Source organism: Rhea pennata, chromosome 2 (assembly GCF_028389875.1).
Source record: "Rhea pennata isolate bPtePen1 chromosome 2, bPtePen1.pri, whole genome shotgun sequence".
Taxonomy (NCBI): domain Eukaryota; kingdom Metazoa; phylum Chordata; class Aves; order Rheiformes; family Rheidae; genus Rhea; species Rhea pennata.
The window spans coordinates 93122604-93143208 of NC_084664.1; the positions used below are offsets into that span (position 1 = coordinate 93122604).

The 20605-nt window shown below is 40.9% G+C and overlaps 1 protein-coding gene across 2 annotated transcripts in view; it reads right to left on the reverse strand.

Annotated features, from left to right (window-relative positions):
* Positions 1-20605, reverse strand: part of RNF144B (ring finger protein 144B) — an 85630-nt gene that overhangs the window by 26169 nt on the left and 38856 nt on the right. For both annotated transcript variants that reach the window (XM_062568039.1, XM_062568038.1), the window contains exon 2: positions 7348-7536. In XM_062568039.1, the coding sequence (XP_062424023.1) occupies positions 7348-7512 (165 nt within the window). In that variant the 5' untranslated portion in view covers positions 7513-7536. The remainder of the gene's footprint in view (positions 1-7347; positions 7537-20605) is intronic.

A 20605-nucleotide genomic window follows, 5' to 3' on the forward strand; every position in this document is an offset into this window, starting at 1 on the left:
CAAGAAATTCTGAAACCATCTAAAATACTATAAAAGTGCCATGGGTTCAGTGCCAATATTAGCAGGCGTGGGCATTTTCTTTCTTATGACTTTGAAACAAAGCTATTCTGAGACATTTCAAAAGTCAAGCTGGGAAAAAAAAATCCAAAGTGTCAGAACTTGACAGCTTGGTACCTGTGGGTGGAAATGGAAAACAATCTGAGGTGAGCTTTATATAAAATAAGTGGGGCATTGCAGCACAACGGCTACTTTGGAATAGGAGAACAGAGTGTTCAGGCATGGACACACGCAGGTGTCTTCTTGGATGGGGAAGAGAGGAGGGAGAGGAAGAGGGGATTTAATCCTTTCTCAAAAAATAGCACTAAGTAAAAAAAGAGCTGCCAAAAGCCAGTGTTCCTCAGATGAAAGCAAATCCAAGCTTCCCCTTACTCCTAAGTTTTACTAAGCAGTCTTTCACTGGAGTATGCACATACATTTGTTCCATTTAGCAGACATCCCACACACTGCGTGATCCACCTCCCCTTGTCTTTGATCTACGCAGTCTCCTCTGCTCTGAGGCTTTTTTTTTCCCCCCTCAATACTTTTTGCTGATGATGCTGATCTTTCACATCTCTGTCTCCAGTTCGCCCAGTGCTTTTCTAAAAAAGCAGTCTGAGGCTTCACGGCACTATGGACAAAATGTGAGTATTTGTGAACTGTGGACAAAACGTGAACAACATTTTGCCATTCAAAGAAGAGGGAGGAGCAGGACACATCTGTGCCTGAAAGAAGTAAAGGAAGAAAAGGAGCCTTGGAGGGTCCTGCTGGTGAAGTGCAACATAGAAATTCCTATTTCTAGGAGGGTCTTCCCTTCCGCCCCTGCAAAAGTAGCTGTCAGCAGCACACAAGCTCATCTCTCAGCGGCTGCAGCTTCCCAGGGCCCTGGCCTAGTCAAGCAAGTGGCTGCTGGGGGCAGCAGGCTGTCAAGAGCAGCAAAAGAGTCATCTTCACCAATGTCTAGCCCTGGCCCTGCTGTCAACATGCATAGCTATAGCATGAAATCTTGTTCTCCCGAACCTTTGAAACTAGCAGCAGTTGCACAGTGAAGAGAATAAATAAAACATTTTTGTTGGAAATGGAAAGGTCACTTCTGTATGCCACTGAAGTGTACAGTAACAACAGCAAGGGAAGAAACTAAGGTCTGAAGGAAGACAGTTGTTCTAGGCCTCTGCCTCACGGAGTCTCTTACAAAATGTTTAAATGCAGCTCTCATTTAAAGAAAAAAAAAACTTTTCAATTTGAAGTTGTTTGATGCATTGATTTTTTAATACAAAATAAAATCCAAAATAAATCTAGAAAAGCGCACAACCAGCTGCTTTAGTTCAAAGTATATTCTTAAAAATTTTCTGGTTGTAATAAATTGTAGGGGGAAAAAATTCATTTCATTTTATCTTGATTGACTCCCTCTCTCTGAATTTTTCAGAACTGCCAGCAAACAAACAAAAAAGTCATTAGAAAAATCCAATTTGATCACAAAACTTTACTTTTAGAATATTCAGGACAGCATGGAAGCTACCTGTGCTTCTATTCAACTTTACACACTGGCATCTCCTTTTAAGGCTGCATGAAGCTTAATCTCATTTAGACTGGATTGTGTACACCAATAATGACAAACAGGTGGATCATCATTATACTTGTTTTGCACATTTTGTAACTCAGTTACCTCTCACTCTTCTCAGAAATACAACACCTAACAAAGAATTAGCTTAGAAAAAAAAGAAGGATGAATCACACTAACGCTGCAGAAACATGTACTAACAACACAGAAGCAAATACTTCAAAATTATTTTTTGTTTTCATAGTTTGTTATGTTTTCTTAGGCAGCTCAAACCATGTTCCAGTAAATAACACCTGACATGGATATAAGCTGCTGCATGACAAGAGCAACACCATTTCTACTTCTCCTGGCTCACGTCAGAATTCTGAAATACTTAGAAAGAGAAGGAAAAAGAGCAAAGACAGAACAGAAGAGCACTGACATGTGAGGGAGAGGCCGACACTGGCACACTGACACATTTACTGACCCACAAAACCACGTTCTCCGTAACAGTACTGCACCATTTTATCCTGTCATCTCTTCCACCAAGACATTCCTACCAGATCTGGAAAAATGTCACCTTGTTGAGTGCTTGCAGGCTACAGACTCACCCTGCATTTTCTGTCTGTCCATAAGGTACTTCTGGTGTACTTAAAGTATACTCAATGTATAGAGTTCCAGCTACTGGGACATTTCTCGCATGAGGACGGGAAGTGTATGTGATCATACTGCTCATTGGGTCTCCCAGCTGATTTCCAGATTCAGCTAGCTTTTGGAAAGGCACAAGGCTCCAAGATGCATGCTTTCCTGCCAGTTTAAGAGCACCTAAGACCAAGCAAAGAAGAGAGACTCCAAGCAGTGTCCCCACCAAAGCAAGGCGGGGAGGAGCCAGCAGGTCCATTCCTGGGAGCAGCCAGGCAGTATCACCTCACTCCAACCCCACCAGGGCCTTCCTGGCTTTTGCCCAACGAAGGGGCAGCAGACAATGTCTGGGAGAACATGGAGAGGGAGTATAGGAACAAAGGACACAAATATTTAGGAAACCTGACATAGTTTCACAATTAAAAGCTAGATTGGGCAAGCACCTCTTCAGCCTTTTTACCAAGACAGAATAACTTTCTGTATCACTGAGTTTTACACATTTTAATGCGACAGTTTCATAATGCTTTTTCCCAGCCAAAGCACATGGCCCACAGTTTTACTTATGCTTATCTGCAAGCAGCTTCTCTGCATCAGATAGAGGAAAGGCCACTTTCAGATCCAATATTGAGTAGCCCCACAGGGCTACTCTAGGATCTTTACAGCACTGCAAGGAACAAATTGCCAACTTGTCCCTATACTTGAAGACAAATAGTTTTAGATGCAAAACTTCATTTGTATTCAATAGCTCCTCTGGGCTCAATGTATTTGGATATTTGGTAATTAAGAGTTCGCTTGTTTGGGAGGCAAACAACCTCCCAGTGATATTTTTCCAAGACACCTGAAAATATATCTAGGAGTAGGCTTGCTTACTACATATGATTCATTTAGCATACCACAGGCAAAGCAGAGGCCTCTGACACCTAGAAATCATAAGTGTGTTAATCAGAATATAATTCATATTAATTTGCTTTGGATTCAGATATAAGTGTTGTAAAATACTGTATTTTGTAACGCTTTCAGGACATAGCTAAATACAGTGTATAATCATTTTACGTACATACGTAAGTACTGTAACAACCAAAGAGGCAAAAAACATAGGAGGCACCCAAGGAACAAAATGTTTCAAGACAAGATAAGCACAAGGGACCGCAAATAGGAAGGACATCCTGTCAAACATGCAAGAAGGATGACTGACCAGACAAAAAAAAAAAAAACCCCAAAAAACCCCAAAAGACACAAGATCAGCTGCATCAGGAACAGACGAGACTCTTTCTGGGAACTGAGCAAGTAGCATAAGAATGAGGCATAAGCAGCAATTAGAGAAAAAAAGAAGGCAAGGTGGCTTTGTTCCCCCTTCTTTCATCAAGGAGCCCCTGGGAGCAATGGCCTTGGCCTCAGCCTCCGTGACAAAAACCACCACGGGCTGCAGCTGTCAGTGCTGTATACTCACCACTAATCTACAATATAAGAGTTAAAGACTAACAGTTTTACACATGTAGTAAAAATTATTAATATTGTGCAAGAACTAATCACTAGCACAAAGCATGCTGCTAATGAATGAATTTAGTAGTCTGGCTTTAGAGTTTGAAACTGGTGTGATCCGTCAGTCTTCTAATCACTCCCATCACAGCAATCCTGAATCCCCTAACTGATGCGTAGGTAGGTGTTCAGTGACAGCAATGTGCACCACACTATGGCACTCCAAAAGGGTTTTATGAATATAGGAAGTGACCTGAATAATATAAAGTGCAGTTATGCAAAACTTCTGCAGATAAAGTATACCTGTCCCTGTGTACAGTCCTGTACAGAAACACTAAACTCAGCAGTACTTCTATTAAACTCAGTGCGAGTAAGCCGTGATGTAAAATACAGCCATTTCTAGATTCTTGGGATGTGTAAATGTTTGCTTTATCTCATATTCAGTGGAGTCTTATGCCAACGGCAACAAATGTTGTAGAAACACATCTTCAGACTTCACCAGGCTACCATATAAGATGGCAAGCATGTCCTGCAAAGCCATCTGATTTTTCTTCTCTGAACAGAGAGAGTAAAGATGTTTATAGCTAGTTGGAAAAAACTCCTGTCTCAATAGCAACATTCCACTAAAAGGCAAATATACACATACTTAAATGCAGTTTACTTACTTTGGCTGGAATACAAATTTTATGAGGTATAATGTTTATTACAAGAGTTTCTAAGTTAGAATTGTGTACAGATATTTTTCCAGCTCATTTAAATTCCTTTGTTTTATAGGCTACAAGTGAAAAAGGAGATATTCCCCACAATACGCCCAGAGTAACAATTTCCAATTATCCCCACGGTCAGAAATGCTGTAGTGAAACTCAATCATAGGTGCAGATCTCACAGACTTCATGTGTGTGACAGAACAAGAATTAAACAAAACTAATTGTTTTACTTTAGTAGAGTAGAATACATGATGTCCATATCTCAAACCTTTATTTCAAATTTAATATCGCTCTTGGGTCTATATAGTTAGCCTTAATGATAAAAAATAAAAATAAGCTATTCAAGCCAAAAGCACTGGTAGCCCAAAAATTAACATAAACTTGATCTTGTAGCTCAAGATTGAGCTATCACCCCAGTAACCATCTTAATGGCAGTGTGAAGGTAACTAAAAGCCCTGGAATGGCTGGGAGGAAAGTCACAGCACTCCGTATCAGCACGGCTACTTCAAGGCTGTGCCATGAGCTGTCCCCCTTGCAAGCATTGGCACAGAGGCACTCTGCAGCCACATGCTTCCACCACTGCACTGCAACACACAGCTCTTTGGACACTACCCAAAGCTACAAGTGACAGCCTAGCGCAACTCACACTGCCTCCCACAAGCTGCTCTGGGTTCAAGATGGAAAGGCATATATGCAGACTAAAAGTTTCCAGAGCTTCCCTCACTACAAGATACAAGAACTTCCTATATCTCACACATCAGTACAGACACATGCATTCGGAGGATGTTCAGATCGTCAACCAGACCTGTGCTACAGGTGGCAACTGGCCTTCCTCTCTTCTCCATCTTTTTTTTTTTTTCTCCAGTATGAGCACTTCATATTTCCCCTTTTCTTTACAACTACCACACATATCTTGGTGCTTTTCAAGGCCTGCAACCTGCAGAGAAGGGCTCACTGAGCCTTGGCATCACACAGTACAGTGCTTCTTTACAGGTGCTGAGGAACTGCAGAGAACCAAGGCAGGATAGAAGCTGTGCTGCTGCCAGCCCACCAGCATTCATGTCCATCTCAGCACACATGGCGAGCTACAGGAAAGCAAGCAGGAAAGGACAGAGCATGCCGTGCAGGCAGTGACTCAGCCCTCTGGCCAACCTTAGGCACTAGCTGCCTCAGAAACAAGAAGTTAGCAGCTGTTTGACGCGAAAAGCCTGACAAAGAAGGAGCTGTTCCTTCCTCACCCGTTCCTGAGATCATGCCCAGGCAAGGCACTCGCAGAATAAGCAGGAAGCAGTTGTGAAGGACAGAGGTGAACAGGCAATGATAGCCACACAAAGGGTGGACACTGAGCATAAGCACAGCCAGGATACATTAAGCCCACTGAAATACATGGAGCATGTCTAAACACATCTCCCAGCTGCATTCAGTCATTACCTGTGGTTGGCTCTGGGCATGGACAGAGCCAGAAAAGATCACGGACAGAAAGCAACTGTGGCTGTATCTTCCATATCATTGACATCGTGCCACTAGCAGGTCAAGCTCACAGCTGATGATCTCCCTGCTACTGGACAGGGATGAGGATGGCAGCTACAGCACTGACAGGGTAAGGACAGCAATCCTACCTAGCTGGCACTGCCTTCTCCATTTAGCCACTGCCCAGGAGGAGCAGAGAGCTTAGCTCTGCATGGCACAGTCTGCAGCAGTCCTCCTCCCTTCCCCAGAGAGGAAAGGATTCCTCTGCCCAGCTAACAATGAGGTTAAAGTAATGCAATATTAATGACACTAAACCAGAATCACTGAATTATTGAAAAACAGTGAGACTACTTCAAATGTATTAAAATTTCCGTATTTTTAAATATAAAGCTGTTATCTTCACACACCTTTCAAGCATGTTCTCTTAAAAATTAAGTATGTAATAAACTAACAAGGTGAAAATGCTTTATGGAAGACCATATGGAAAAGATGCTTCATGAAGTTAAAATAATATATATCAATATTATCCCAGTTTTTTGAAAAACAGTGCTAGACTCTTATCTCATTTAAACTGTCCTAAATTCAAAGTAAGTGAAGTTTGGCAAAAGCCAGCTTAACAAATACCAGATTTCTTCCAAGAATTCAAACAATTAAGCAAAAACACTAAAAAGTAGTTGTTTGAAGCTTATCCACTTTTTCTTTTCCTTTTTTTTTTTTTTTTTAATAGAACCAAATACATTTATTATGGGGTTAAAAAAAAAAAAATCCAACTTCTCTCTAAAGGCTTCTAACCTGCTTCCAGTATCCATTATTCAGGTACATCAAAGTCACCATGGCCTGGTAAACTGTGCCCATCTTCCCATGCTGACAAAGAAGCCAGTAGAGTACTAACATCTATAGGACCTTTATCAGCTCACTCAGCCTCAGTCTTCATCATCCCCACCATCTGAATTTGCAAGGAGAAAAGTCATCTCTGACAGCTACAGGCAATGCATGACCTGGGCAGTGTCTCTGCAGCATAGATTGCGTTTCAATAGGTCAAGGTTCATTTTTCTTTAGAATTACACAGAAGATTTAAAAGAAAAGGTCTCTGACTACTCAGAAAATGCTAATAGGGAAACAAAATCCCATAATCATTCTATGATGTTGCACAATTTTACTTCAAAAAAAAAAAAATACTGCGATTGCATGTGGACTATGTATTTTCTCTGACAGTCTTAAAGTGAATCTTTTTCACCCAAACGTTTACAATTGGGATTTATTATTATTTATGGGAACATTGGTTAGAGTTACAAATTGAAAGCAGAGTGACAGAACTCTTTTAAACAAGGCAAGACAGATTAGCACCAAATGTTCTTTAGGAAAGCATCCTCTATCAGCAACACACAATTCTAGCAGGGGATGGGTAACACCATCTCACAGATCTCTCTCTTTTTACTGTTCCTATAACCTAAAGGCACTGCTGGATCTTACCGATGTGCAAAAGATGCAGCTGCATTCCTGAAGAGTGGTCATCTTATCCAGAGAATATTCACAGAGACATAGCTTGCAAGTGAGCAGGGGCTCCAGAGCTAACTCTCCAGCTTTTGACTCGTCAGCTGTCATGGTGTGAGGGCAAGCCTTCCTAGCAGAGCCCATGTGCTCATTAATGGTCCACTCAACCTGAAAAGAGAAATCAGCAGCTGAAACTTCATGTGAGCCATGTAGTGACTTCATTGACCTGAGAGCTGACAGCTCAGCACCTGCACACCCAAACGTACTACTTTGGCATCTTGGTGCCAGTCTCACACTTCAAGCCATTTAAAATTTACCAAGATGATGTCTGAGAACCCAGAAGGCCCAATCTTGGTTGATTCTCGGAGAATATTTAACTCAGTGTCAAAAAGCGCATCAGTCAGACCATTTCTCAAGTTAAAAAAAAATAATAATACAGAAAATGGGATTCATACAGATGATACATTACCAGTGTTGTATGGAACACCAAAGTCCTCAGAGCAGGGATATTACTTGGGCTTATGCATTATTAGTAAAAAGGAAAAAAAAAATACACAGGTATAACTATATGTGTACATATATATAGTTATATACATAGACCTAGCACAAGATCCAAGTCATTCTCTTCCCAAATGAGCATCACTGTTCCCTCTCCACTGACTTAGACTAATATTTCTCCCACCTCTACAAACCCTTCCCTCCTAAATCCTTTGCTGCACCTGCACAGTTGCAGTAAGCGTCTCCCCTCTCACTTTACATCCAGCCTGATAGCTGAGGAGCTCTCCTGGGCAGTGCAACACCACAGCAAGCACAGACTGTGGGCCTCCCACTCCCTAAGCAAGCACACCAAACATTTATCCTGTTATATAAGGAGTAGCTACCACAAGCTACCTCTTCTCTGTGTTGTGATTGAGACATCTTGAGAGCCGTAGCAAAGGCACCAAAACACAGGAGATTGCACATCCTACTTCTGTGTGGGGTAGGAACTTAAATCCAGAAGAGTAAGCATATTTCACATATATTCCCCTCTTCTAATTCTTTTTTGTTGTTGTTGTTTTCTGACTGAGGCATTTAAAAAACACTGCACCAGAACCATAAGAAGTTTCAAGATCCCCATTCTCACCTAGTTACACTGAAAAAGAAATTAAAAGAGAACATTCTCATGCTGAAGCGACAAAAAGGACATTTACAGATTTTATTCACTTCAGGACAGACAGTGGAATGGGTACAGCATTTAAAGCACAGGAGAAGCTACAGAAGCTATTCCCATCTGCAAGAAACTTGGCCCGACTTCCACAGACCTGTTTCTGAACACACTTAACTGAAGGCAAGACAACTTTCACACACGCGTTTCTTATGAGCAGGGACCTGGTGGCCTGCTGCGCACAGCTGTTCTGATCAGTGCAAAGCAGGAGTGCTCTACCTAGCCTAAAAAGCTGCACCACGCATGGAGGCTGCCTGAGCATGACAGCAAAGGATCAAAACTTGTCCATCTGCCTGTCAGACCTGACATCCCATGAGACAAAGAGGAGAGCAGAGCCCTTTGGTCCACCTCTACGTCCCTCCCCTCAGTCCTAAGTGCCCTCGTGGCAGTGCTGTCAGGTCGTATTTGGCAGTGCACTGCTGCCTTCCTGCTGCTTGGGGAGCTGCCCTGCCGGTTGCAGTCAGGCAGTGCCCGCGAGACGTGCTGCCTGTACCTGCAGCGCGAGCCCGGGGGGCCAGAGGGAGAAGGGATGAGGAGAAGGGACGGAGCACCCAGAGACAGCACAAAGCCTTGTCCACAGCGCCTACCCCACAACCCAACACATAACAGATTCCCTTCCTCAGGGCAGCCCAGGAGTCTCACTCCCCACAGGTCTGAAGACTGTCTTTCCTCAAAAGTAGTGAAATCATACCAAATCTGAAAAACAGGCACACTTGTCTGGTTTTCATTTTGACACTGAGTAGTTTCCTAGCTCCGCCTGGTAGAGAAGCCTTCAGATGTCTCCCTCGAGATGTCTCTCTTGTGAGCACCCAGTTTTAGAGACCTCAGACCATAGCTACGATTCCGACAACCAAATATCTAGCTGCTCATCCAAAGCAAGCTCTTCCTTTAATAGTTTGCCATCACTAGTTCAAAACACACACCACACCCACATTATTCTTGGCTCAATCCCCGCCTGCTACCATGATGTCCCCCACGATTCATTTCATGCAACCGTAGAGCTGGAATTACGGCATTGCCAGAAGCCCTTGGAACGAAGCCTCTCTCTGAGTCAGAAACTGTAATACTGTTCCGCAATTACTGCAACAGAGGAGACAAAAACAAAAAAAAAAAAAAAAATCAGTGAGTCAGTGGAAATGCTATGGCAGATCAAGAACTACCTGTTATTTTGAACTATGTGATAGACGTTATCTTATTATTTAGGAGAATTATAATACATTTATTCAGGTATGCTTTTCTACAGCAGCTCTACCTGTACAACTACTCACCACTACACTACACAGAGTCATCATTTCTTCATTTATATGATAAAATGTGGCAGTATTAAGAGGAGTGATGAAAAACAGAACAAGTGGGAACATGTCAGGATTTAGGACTGTAAAATGAATACAGCTGTTAACAATTCCCAAATTCCCCATTCCCTTAATTTTATAACTGGCGGGGTTATGACCCTGCACACTTCTATTAAGGAAGTAGTAGAAAGATTCGGTGTATGATAGAGGTTTGTGTGGAGGCTAATTTAAGATGGCCTAAATATGGCAGTCAATGTGACAGCAAAAGAGTACATCAGCACAAAGAGCAGGCTCCTGATATGCCACTGTGCCCAAGCAGTGACCAGACATGATGGTTTGATGGCTACGGAGACTTGTTACAATACCTCTGGCACCCCAGTCTCCCAAAGAGTGTTTCTAGATTAAATTCAGCTTTGTTCCTTTTCTCACCCTCATGCCTCCTTCTCTTGCACCAGGATGTGAGAGTGAGGCAGAGGTTCTTCCTAAAACAAGTACCCTGTAGAAATCTCCACCAGGTAACACAAAACAAAGGTGGTGGACCAGAGAATTGAGCCTCCAAAAAGGCCCAGGCTGGCTGACCTCACCACAGCCTTAATTTCCCCAGTGAGGTTCAACAGGTTTAGGGTCACTGCCATGCCACTTGCGTGCACAACACCTGGAGGATACACGGTGGCCACCATCAACAGCATCCCTTCTGTGCTCCCTAAGGAGCCAGCTTGTCCATAGCAGTTCTCCAGGTCAGGTTGGCATAGGCAAAGCCCTTCTATTTGCAAATGAAAATCTGTTTGTCAAGGAGAGTGGATGCACAGCCTACTTAGCCTAATCCTTTCCCCAGAGCAGCCAAACTGGTCTCTGCTTCAGTCCACCAGAATTGCTACTCCTGCTGCTGACAAGGGAAGCTTGCAAGGGAAGGAGTCCAAAGTTACAGAGAAGAATAGCTTCATCCAACAGCAGTAGCACTCTGAAGAGAAATCAGACAGAGAGGACATTCATACCCAATGATCAGATCAGATCATGGAAATGATAGGGAGGGAAAGACACTAGTCTTTCATCCAGTTCTCACCCACTACTGCTTCTCCTCCTCTTTCTCAACACTTGAAGACACTTTGCTTGGCCCCAGGGCTCTCAGACCATCACTCCAACTTTCATACCCAGGCAAAACTGAGTTTTCCATACACTGCAGAGAAGCTGTGAAGTTCCACCTCAGCTGATGCAATTTTACAGCTTTCACTTTGCTAGGCCTAGTCCCACAAACTATCATTAGTTGATTATATATCTATCAGCTCGTTTTACAGTAGATTAAAATTCCTACTGTAATTACAGATGAGTTGCCAAGAGTTTAAGTTGAAAACAAAACACCTTGGATGTATGTGTTGTGCAGGGAAGAGAGGGACACTGAAGAATCATTTGAGCACAAAGAGGAAAAGAATATGCCATATTTAAATGTTATTAATAAAAATGACCTGATATAAAAGTTAATGGAAAGTCTCTGGAAAAAAAAATGGACCCTCATATATATGAAATACATTTCCAATCACTAATATCTTCTCTTCCGTGTTCATTCTTCACACACAAAAATAGCTCTTTTAGGATAGAATCCCCAATAAAGCAAGAAATGTATATTAAAAGCTGAGCAAACTGGAATACAGCACAAAACTCCTCACAAAAGGAGTTTGTGTACTGAACAACAATAACGCTCATGAGATGTTATGGAATAAGGATAAACACATCTCAGGGACACTCTAATCTGCAGTAAGATACTAGACTAAATTCTGCACCAGTAAAAAAAACAGTGGCAATGAAGGGTCAAACCAGCCCCACTATGTGTGTAAATACTCATGACTTGTAAAGACCAATGTTTCCCATATTTCTGCAAGCTATGTACATGCACACACATACACAGATGACATTCCTTCTACATTGCACATGACTTCCAGGAAATGGGACATATTTCCTCAAATTGTACGCCTCCCATCTTGTAAGGAAAAGTTCTGTAGGAACACTCTTCTTTCTGGTTCCTCATATTAAAATAGTGTTGGTGCTATAGGATAAGGCATGAGCAGAAATTTGAACGGATGTTGATGAATTAGATGGAGTCAGTCCTAAGAAAGCATCAACTGCATAGTCACCAGGAACGCAATTTGATGAGTACTCAATAGTGTCAATATTCCTGTTTAATTGCCTGCAGACACTTTTGCTTTGTATCTGGGAGGTGACAAAGCTTCACACTTTCACATAGCACTGAAATGTCTCAACAGCATCCATATGCAAGAAAACAGAAGTATACTCAAAATAGAATGAAAAAGGCCAAGGGGATAGGAAAATAAGAGGCAGAAACACTAACAGGAAAACAGTAGGTCTTTTGAGTTTTTTTTTTTTTTTTTAAAAAAAAGCATTTGAGTTCATTTGTTCACCTTAATGGCTTCCTGACATCAGCCTGTCCAGTCTTGTTTTGGAAAATGCTGCCTGACAGTAAGTATCCACTGTACTTCCAGAGAGTTACCAGTGGCAAATCTTGATCCTAGTGTCCTAAGGTGGAGACAATTAACCACCCCAAATATGATGAATGGGCTACATTTATTCCATGGGTACAGGCCAGAACAGGTTATAGCATTAGTCATGTTTTGTGGCCATTCCATGTTAAGAGACAGACACATTCATTCCCCTTGGAAAAGGCTTTCAGTGTCTATACCATTGAAATTTCTTCAAGGTACTCACTACTCACATGTAAAGGACAGATGTTTCAAATTACATCTTCAAGTGCTCCATGAATAGATGTTAAAAACTGATGTAACCTAGGGCTAAAGCTTTCCCTGTGAACATGCACTGTAAGGTAACATCCGTGTCACAATCACAATCAAACTTAAGACTCGCACAAGTCTGCCCAGGTGCCTCAAACCAGGATTACCAGGCTCAAAGAACAGAAGTTCCTCTGTATGTGTGATAGAGCAAACAAGTCACAAGTATCCTAAACTATAGCATCAGAAGGATATTGTGCCTGCTATCAAGTTGCTGTACTTAGCTTAAAAAAAAATAGTAAGATGTATGAACGTGACTTTCACCACTTAGAAATGTCACAAGAGGTCATGAAAGCCTTCTGCACTGAGAAGAATGAATGGATTATATTCAGAATTGTAAGTCATCCTTTCGTTTTTCACATACTGCTTCCAAAAACAACAACGGCATTCTTAGAGATGCTAATTCAAGCCTTGTGTTTGCAAACATTTCTGCTGAATTAGTTCAGGACTATTCTTTCAGGTCTATGCTGAGTTTAAAGGAAGTCAGAAAATGTACAAACACAAGATACATTACTCCAGGAAATACTCACTGGATGAAAAGGTTGCTGTACATGTTTTTCCCTGGTAACAAAACCATCAATAATACAAAATAGATTAATCAAAGCAAGGTATTTTTCATGGGAGCACCCAGACGTTGCATTTACATGGCAGACTACACAGCTCTGTGATACTAAGGAGAGCTCAGGTTACTTGGACGCTTCAGCAGAAGCGCAGAGCACTCTGGCCCAGCCCTCATGCCATCACCCTGCAGACACCTGTGATACATCTTCATCACTCTGAGAGCAGCCAAAGTCCAAGCTACCTAAAGACTCAGGTCACCTTCATATAGGCAGCCTTCACAGAATGGATCCACATGATAACTTCACATTTCTGCAAAGACAGGGAAGAAATCTGCAGGGATGTATCCCAAGAAGAGGGATTTGCCATGTCCAGCCAAGCTACCCTGTGTGCTGGCATGCCCCTGAGCCCATCCTGCTGGGAAGGGTGGGTTCTCACAGTCCCCTCTGCCCCAGGACCTTCCTGCGCTTGCCATAAACCAGTGCCAGATATAGACTTTTATACACACCATGGGATCATAACTAGGTTTGGGGTTAGATTTAAGGTCATGTAAGGCCTAACACATGATGTAGTACTTCCCTATTTTATAAAAATCATTTTAGTATCAAAACAAAAGTACTTACAGCACCTCTGCTTAAGTTCTTATGTGACATACCAGGATTCGTTCAACTTTCCTGGAGAAATATTTGCAAACACTGCAGTTGTATCCCATACCTTAAAGATTTTTGGAGTACTCCACCCATTATAAAATGACTTCAATATAATGTGAAAACTTGTTTTGCTATAGCTTAACCCAGCATCATATTTTGTTTCCTGTAACTAAGGTTACCCCTTAAAAAAAGTATAAGAAAACTACCTGAAACATGTAAGCATTCAAAACCAATGTTAAAAAAGTCTTTGGAGAAAAGGAATAATTATGGGAAGATTTAAAATATAAAACAGAGTATTAGTAAGATTATGGGGTCAGATCACAGAAGATATAAACTGAGCTATGAAATTAGGACATATGAAGACAGTTGACAGAAATCCACATGGTACTTGCAATTTCAACAAAACTGTATTATCCTTATCTGTTTTAGTTACAAGTCCTTGGCTGTCCTATCTCTCAAGATAATGTTTTTAAAATTCATTTTTAAGGCAGCTTCTCTAAACTCATCAGGTCTGCACAAAGGATTGATCTAGTACTAGTACTTTTGTGCTCTAATAGATTGGACTGTAAACCACAACGCATTAATTTCTCCTCCTTGTGACAGGTACTGCCTACACAGAGGTACCTAAGTAGTTCATACAGCATTGCTTATCAAGCACTGATTCAGTAAGGCTATAAAACATACAATAAAAACTCCAATTTAGGAAACCCTCCATATTCAAACAGGATGTCTAAACACACGTTTGAGTTGTCCTGAGTATTAAAGTCTGAATGTTTTTTCTTCTTTGCAATGGGATCATGAACAAGTTACACAAGCGCTATGGTCTCTGAAAAGCAATGAGATCCATGGATAGAAGGTCTACTTTTAAATAATTTTAATATATTCACAATTACTGTTTTACATCTATGCCTTAATGCAGCAAGCAATCCATTGACCTGATTACAAGTGTGTATTTAAAAGAAACTCAATTCTGGATTACCATAAAATGTTACTAAAACTGAAATATTAGAGAGAATAAAAGTCATTCAGTATCTGTTCTCTTTGAGTAGGGCTTAAAAATGTCAGATGTATGATTTTTCATGACAGCTTTCTGCAATGTAAATTTTTTATTTTAAAAAATTTGTATAAAGAACCAGCAGCCTAAGTAACTATGCTGTCTGGTGCGTGAGAACAAGGGCAGTTTCTCTCACATGTTTTCATCAGAACGCCTAGAGAAATTATGAGCCCTTGAGTTGCTGTTCAAGAAGTACCGGCCTTATTAAGTATTTTCATATCATGATAGCAAAAAAAAAAAAAAAAAAAAAAAAGAAAACTTTGAAAGGAATATAGTTAGTGAGAATGCTCTTGCAATTGTGGGAATCCTTTCTGTGTTTCCTTGCAATACTACTTTGGAGTAAGTGAGAGGGGAAAAGTGTTTTCTTCCCCCGTTATTCCTAAAAAGGAGAGGAGTTGAAAGAAAGGGAATCCAACTGTTAATGGTGAGATAAATGCTGTTACTCTCAGCTGACAGATCACTAGGAGAGGCACTTTCAGATCACTTTCTCAAAGTCTGAAAAAGAAATAATGCAGTCTGTTAGTAAACCAAAATACATAAACAAAGCATGGTATTTGTATCTTCTCAATCCTGATGTGAAACACAACAGCAATATTCACTGAATCTCTGAGGACTGAAGTAAGCCTGTCTGATGGTGATGAGGTCAGATGATCATATCACAGAAGCCACTAACTTCACCCAGTTCTCCTGAACAGTGCTTGAACTAGGACATATCTAAACTGATGATACAGCACAGCTGACATCGACAGGCCTGAAAGCAATAGACTGAATGCTCCCTGCATCAGACTTTCTGCACATGAGCCCTGGGCATGCTCATGAGCATCACACTGGGCACAACCTAGATGCATCAAACTTAATATGTCTGAGCAGCTTGATGGTGCAGCCTGCTTGCAGCACACTATCATAGTATGCCTAGTCTCACAGACAGTCAATAACAAAATTCCCCTGAAGTCCTATATTCACCTAGACAGTCTAGAGCTATGGAAGTTGCTGCTATACAACAGAATTTCTGCATTTTGGCATCAAAAACTTTCAAATGTCTCCAAAAGACAACGAAACAACAAGTTTTACTGAGCATAAAGTATTAGCTATCAGAGTAAGATTAGACTCTGAAGCTCATCTAAATAACACTCCTATTCCTAATGATAGTATGCAACACCTGTTAATGCTAAGTTACAAGGAATTTCCATCCGAACTGCTTTGGTGTACTTTATTTGTAACTTCCTGTTGACAAAAGGTGACATACTGCTTAAAAACAAAACAAGAAAAAAAACTCTTCATAACATTAATGACAAAAGCAAATGATAGGTCCTGTTCGTTGACCACACAAAGATTTTTGGTAATTGTAGCATTGTAAAAGAATTTGAACTCTGAGTTGAGCTGATCGGTAGCTTGGCTACAGGTCCTAGCAGAAACAGGAATAGGAGGTTTAATGTAACAATTTACCTCCAATACAGAAAAAGAAACATTTATTTTCCTTAACTGAGTAACAAAACCTTGTGATATGTTAACTCTTTGGGCTGGAACATTTATACTTTAGAATAGGGAGTTTTCAGAAGATATTTGTGACATTGGCCTGTTCTAACATAAAACTATTTTTATGATATTTGAAACTTATATTGTTAAAGTGAAAACAATGTAACCACATGTGCTAGAGGGATCACTTATATCTGTTTGCTCATAATACGTTCTCTTCTAAGGGCAAACCAGCTAGGCAGGCTGGTTCCTCTGGTGGAGATGGCTTCTTTCTCAGGAGCCTCCCAGACTGTGTTTGGAGAGAGCAGTGCATGGCAGGGCAGGCAGGTGAGCGCTGCTGCAGAGAGCCCAGCTCCTACAGTCCAAGAACGAAGAGATCAGAGCCAAAGACAGGCTTCAAAGGTGACAGAAAGAAACATTTTAGGGTCAAGAAGTGTGCAGAATTTTCCACAACCCAAAGAACCACTGAGCTGAGAACCACTGAGATCCCCCATAGAATCATGGAATGACAGCATATATTACAAATATTTAATGTAATACAATATATATTGAAAAAAATAACGTATCTGGATATTTATTTTTAGAAAGCATTGCTTGAGAAATGTTTTTTTTAAAGCTTACCATAAGATGATATCTTTAATATCTCTGCCATTTCATTCTGTTAGGTCAAGAAAACAGTGAGCTTTTAAGATTATCCTCTTATGATCTTGTTTATTATAAGCATCAAAAAAGCACTTTTATGCAACTTTAGATTTACATGAATAAAAACTAAAAATAATTTCATTTTCCTTTTACAATAACTTTTGTCTGACTGCTCAGTGAATTGAATTAACAGGCACAATGGTTTAGTTTGACCCTATCTAATCTGATGTTATAGATAACATAGTGGTTTTTTTATTTTAGTTACCTTGAACATGACTTAGAGATTTGTGGGGAGGGAGAAAGGAGGCCATTTTCCAGTGATACCCTTCAAGTCTTAGCTACAATGCCATTTAGTGAATCAAAGATTTGGAGTCAAGTTTGAAGATCAGACCACGGGGAAGTCACTATGGCCAGTATCAGCATTTTCCATTAAGAAAACATGTTTAACTACTGACTATGCTGGAGTATGATCAGAAGCAATAGAGAATCATTAAGAAGGAATAACATAGGATTAGACCCTAATATGAGTAGATTGCTTTCACTAAACGCTTACTGAAGTATCTGACACTGCTCCTCACAACTGCTTATTAAACTACTCCAAGTGTGTTGTCACTAGACCATTGCTCTGCCAGTTTCTTGAGACACAGGAGCCCTACAGAAGTAGGCTGCCAAAGAGAACAAAGAAAGGACAGAGCGCTGAACGAGTCCCAGCTGTGCCAGATCTGGAGAGGCAAAAAAAAAAGGGGGGGGACATAAATCCTAACAACAAGCCCCTAAGTTTCTATCTGCTCATCCTCTCAATATCCAAGTTTGCTCCCTTTCTTTGTTACCCACCTGTAGAAAGAGTGATGAGTACAGCATGCCAAGGCACAGTGGAGCCTTGGCACGCTGGAGCAGTATGGCATATGCACCTCCTTTTACACTGCCTGTTGCTCCAGCTTGTCTCCACCCACTCCAAAAGAGAAGTACTTGAGGTACCCACCTCATTAAACAGGATACTGTGAGTACTGGGCACTTCTAGCCTCTGATAGGCTACACCCTACTAGCTGCAAACTGTGCTAGCATAACATAACTTAAACTTGGTCAGGAGTATAAGGCTAATTGCAATTGAACAGCTACATATTTTTAAATTGCTCATACATGCCCACTTTATATAAACAAACATGTTTAACAGAGCATGATCTTTTTTTCCTCTGCATCTCATTAACTACATAAGAGAAACTTGACATTTCTTAAGTTTTAGTCAAAAAACTTGACAGCAGCTCAGCAGGGTTGGGCTGAAAATACTGCCTATCTTGCAAGGCAATGATGTCTCATTGATGCCTTGTCCTCTCCCACCTGACTTTCTGAATCCATCTTCCATCCCTGTGTTTCTGTCTGTAAGCACTTAAAAAAAGGCTTTTTGCCAAGCTTAAGGGGTACAATATGCTTTTTAGGACCCTATGCAACCACTTAGAAATCCAGATACCCCTGCAAGGCCAATAATAAAACATAAGCATGCATCATTCCCTTTCTCCATCTCAAAATTTCAACCTTTACTATAGAAACAATTTCAGAGGAGAATAGAAAGTTATAAATACATAAGATTTCAGCTTTGAGAACCTTAATATCTTTAACAATTGTCTAGTCCCTACTGGATCTTAGCCAACAAAATTTAAGTCCTGCCAATGGGAGTGCTCCCAGTGGCTCCAATGAGCCTCCTTATGTGAGGGAAGATAAGCAACCAGGAATAGTTGCAGGAAGCTGCCCTACCTCCAGGCACTCTAGAACACTGCACTGAAAAAAAAAAAAAAAAAAAAAAAAAAAAAAAAAAAAAAAACTCATAGTTGTGCTATGCTGTAAGGGGAAAAATCTTACAGAAACTATAGCTTTCTGGTAGCTGATCCTTTAATTATGATCATAACTAATGCCCTCGAATTAGGCATTTTGTCAGTTTTGTTAAATGATTAGGAAGAAGAGTTATGGCAAGAGTTCTTTACTTCTCTACTCTTTTCCCCACAACCACGTTTCCCTCATTTGTTGGCCCATCATCCCAAAATGTGGGAAGCTAAGGCACTAGGGGAGTTGTAACTGGTCAAGCCATGTATACTACTTGGGTATTTGCAATAAAAACATTGACTAGTTAAAAAAAAAGAAAGGAAAAAAAAAAGGCTCTTAAAGTAGCACAAGCTAAATTCAATATAGATGGCTTTGACTTCACTCCTGGCAAAGGTCATGACCCTCCTTTCCCCAAATTCTCCCTGGAGAGTGTAGTCAGAGACTCTCCACCACTGAGTCCATCAGTGGAGCTTTGAAGAGGCTGAGAAGGTGCAACATCACATCACCTCAGTTGTGCAAAACCTCATCAAGTAAATTCCTATTGGCCTTGCAGGTGTTATCTCAGTCCTCTACTCTGGAAACGTCACTAGGAAGGGTTCAAGTGTCAGTGGTCAGCTGGGAGTCCTCTAGTCTCAAAGAGCTTCAACTGAGCCCACAGGATCTGACAGTTTTCCCTAGAAGGAAAAGACTACATTTTCCCCAAACCATAGAGGCTACATCTTTGTAACCTTCTTTTGGCATGGAATAAGGAAGGGGAATAAAAAGATCACCTCATTCTTCTTCACCTTCTCCCCACCTCCACTCACCATAGCACTTCCAAAATTAAACACTAGCAGAACACATGAACTTTCCCATCCGCTACTCAGAACTAACCAGTGTCAGCCCACGCTTCACAATTTCTCCTTAATCCTGGAATCTTCTTTGCATGTAAATGTTTAGCCTGTCATTAAACGCATTTTTTTCTATGTATGTAGAGTTATAGAATAAGTAGTTTTCAATGATTTGGAGCTATATATACACACACATAAGACCAAAGAATCCATCCCTAAGCCACAGCTCACTACATAAAAGCATAAATAAAGGTAGCACCAAAGGACCCATTTCAGACCCAGAATATATGGGCACAGCTCTCCTTTGCAATGACCTCTCCTTTTTGCAAACATATAGTGCACATAAGAGTTTTCAGACCTGTATATTTACTCACTACTAGTCTGAAGATACAATACCTTGTACAACCAAATGTGAATATCAAAGCATCTGTCAGACACCCAGACAAAATCCACTCTGAGTAGTGACTCACATCTTACACTTTCCCTCCTCTCCTCATCATTACAGCAAAGTAAAAGGTAGAAAACCTTGCAACAGACACAGACCTTTTCAATTAAAGGGGAGGAATGTGAGCATGACAGTACAACGGTATTTTTCTCCCTCTTGTAAAAAGTAATTCTGTAGTCTGTTTATGTCTCCTAATCAGGATCTCTCATCTCTCCTTCAGACAAAAAGACAGCATGTGGAACAACTCCTCATTCCTGGTGTGTCTACAATGAGTAGTCAGAGCATCATGCTGATGTGTTCTAGCATGCACAAACCCCTCTACGCACACACAAGCTGGTCTCTTCCAAGGCAATGTGCTGGCTATAGTTTTCACAAACAGCCCCTCTTGACTCCATCATCCTCACTGATATCAACTCCAGATGGACATTAAAAAAAAAAAAAAAAAAAAAAAGCTCATCCCAGCTCTGGAG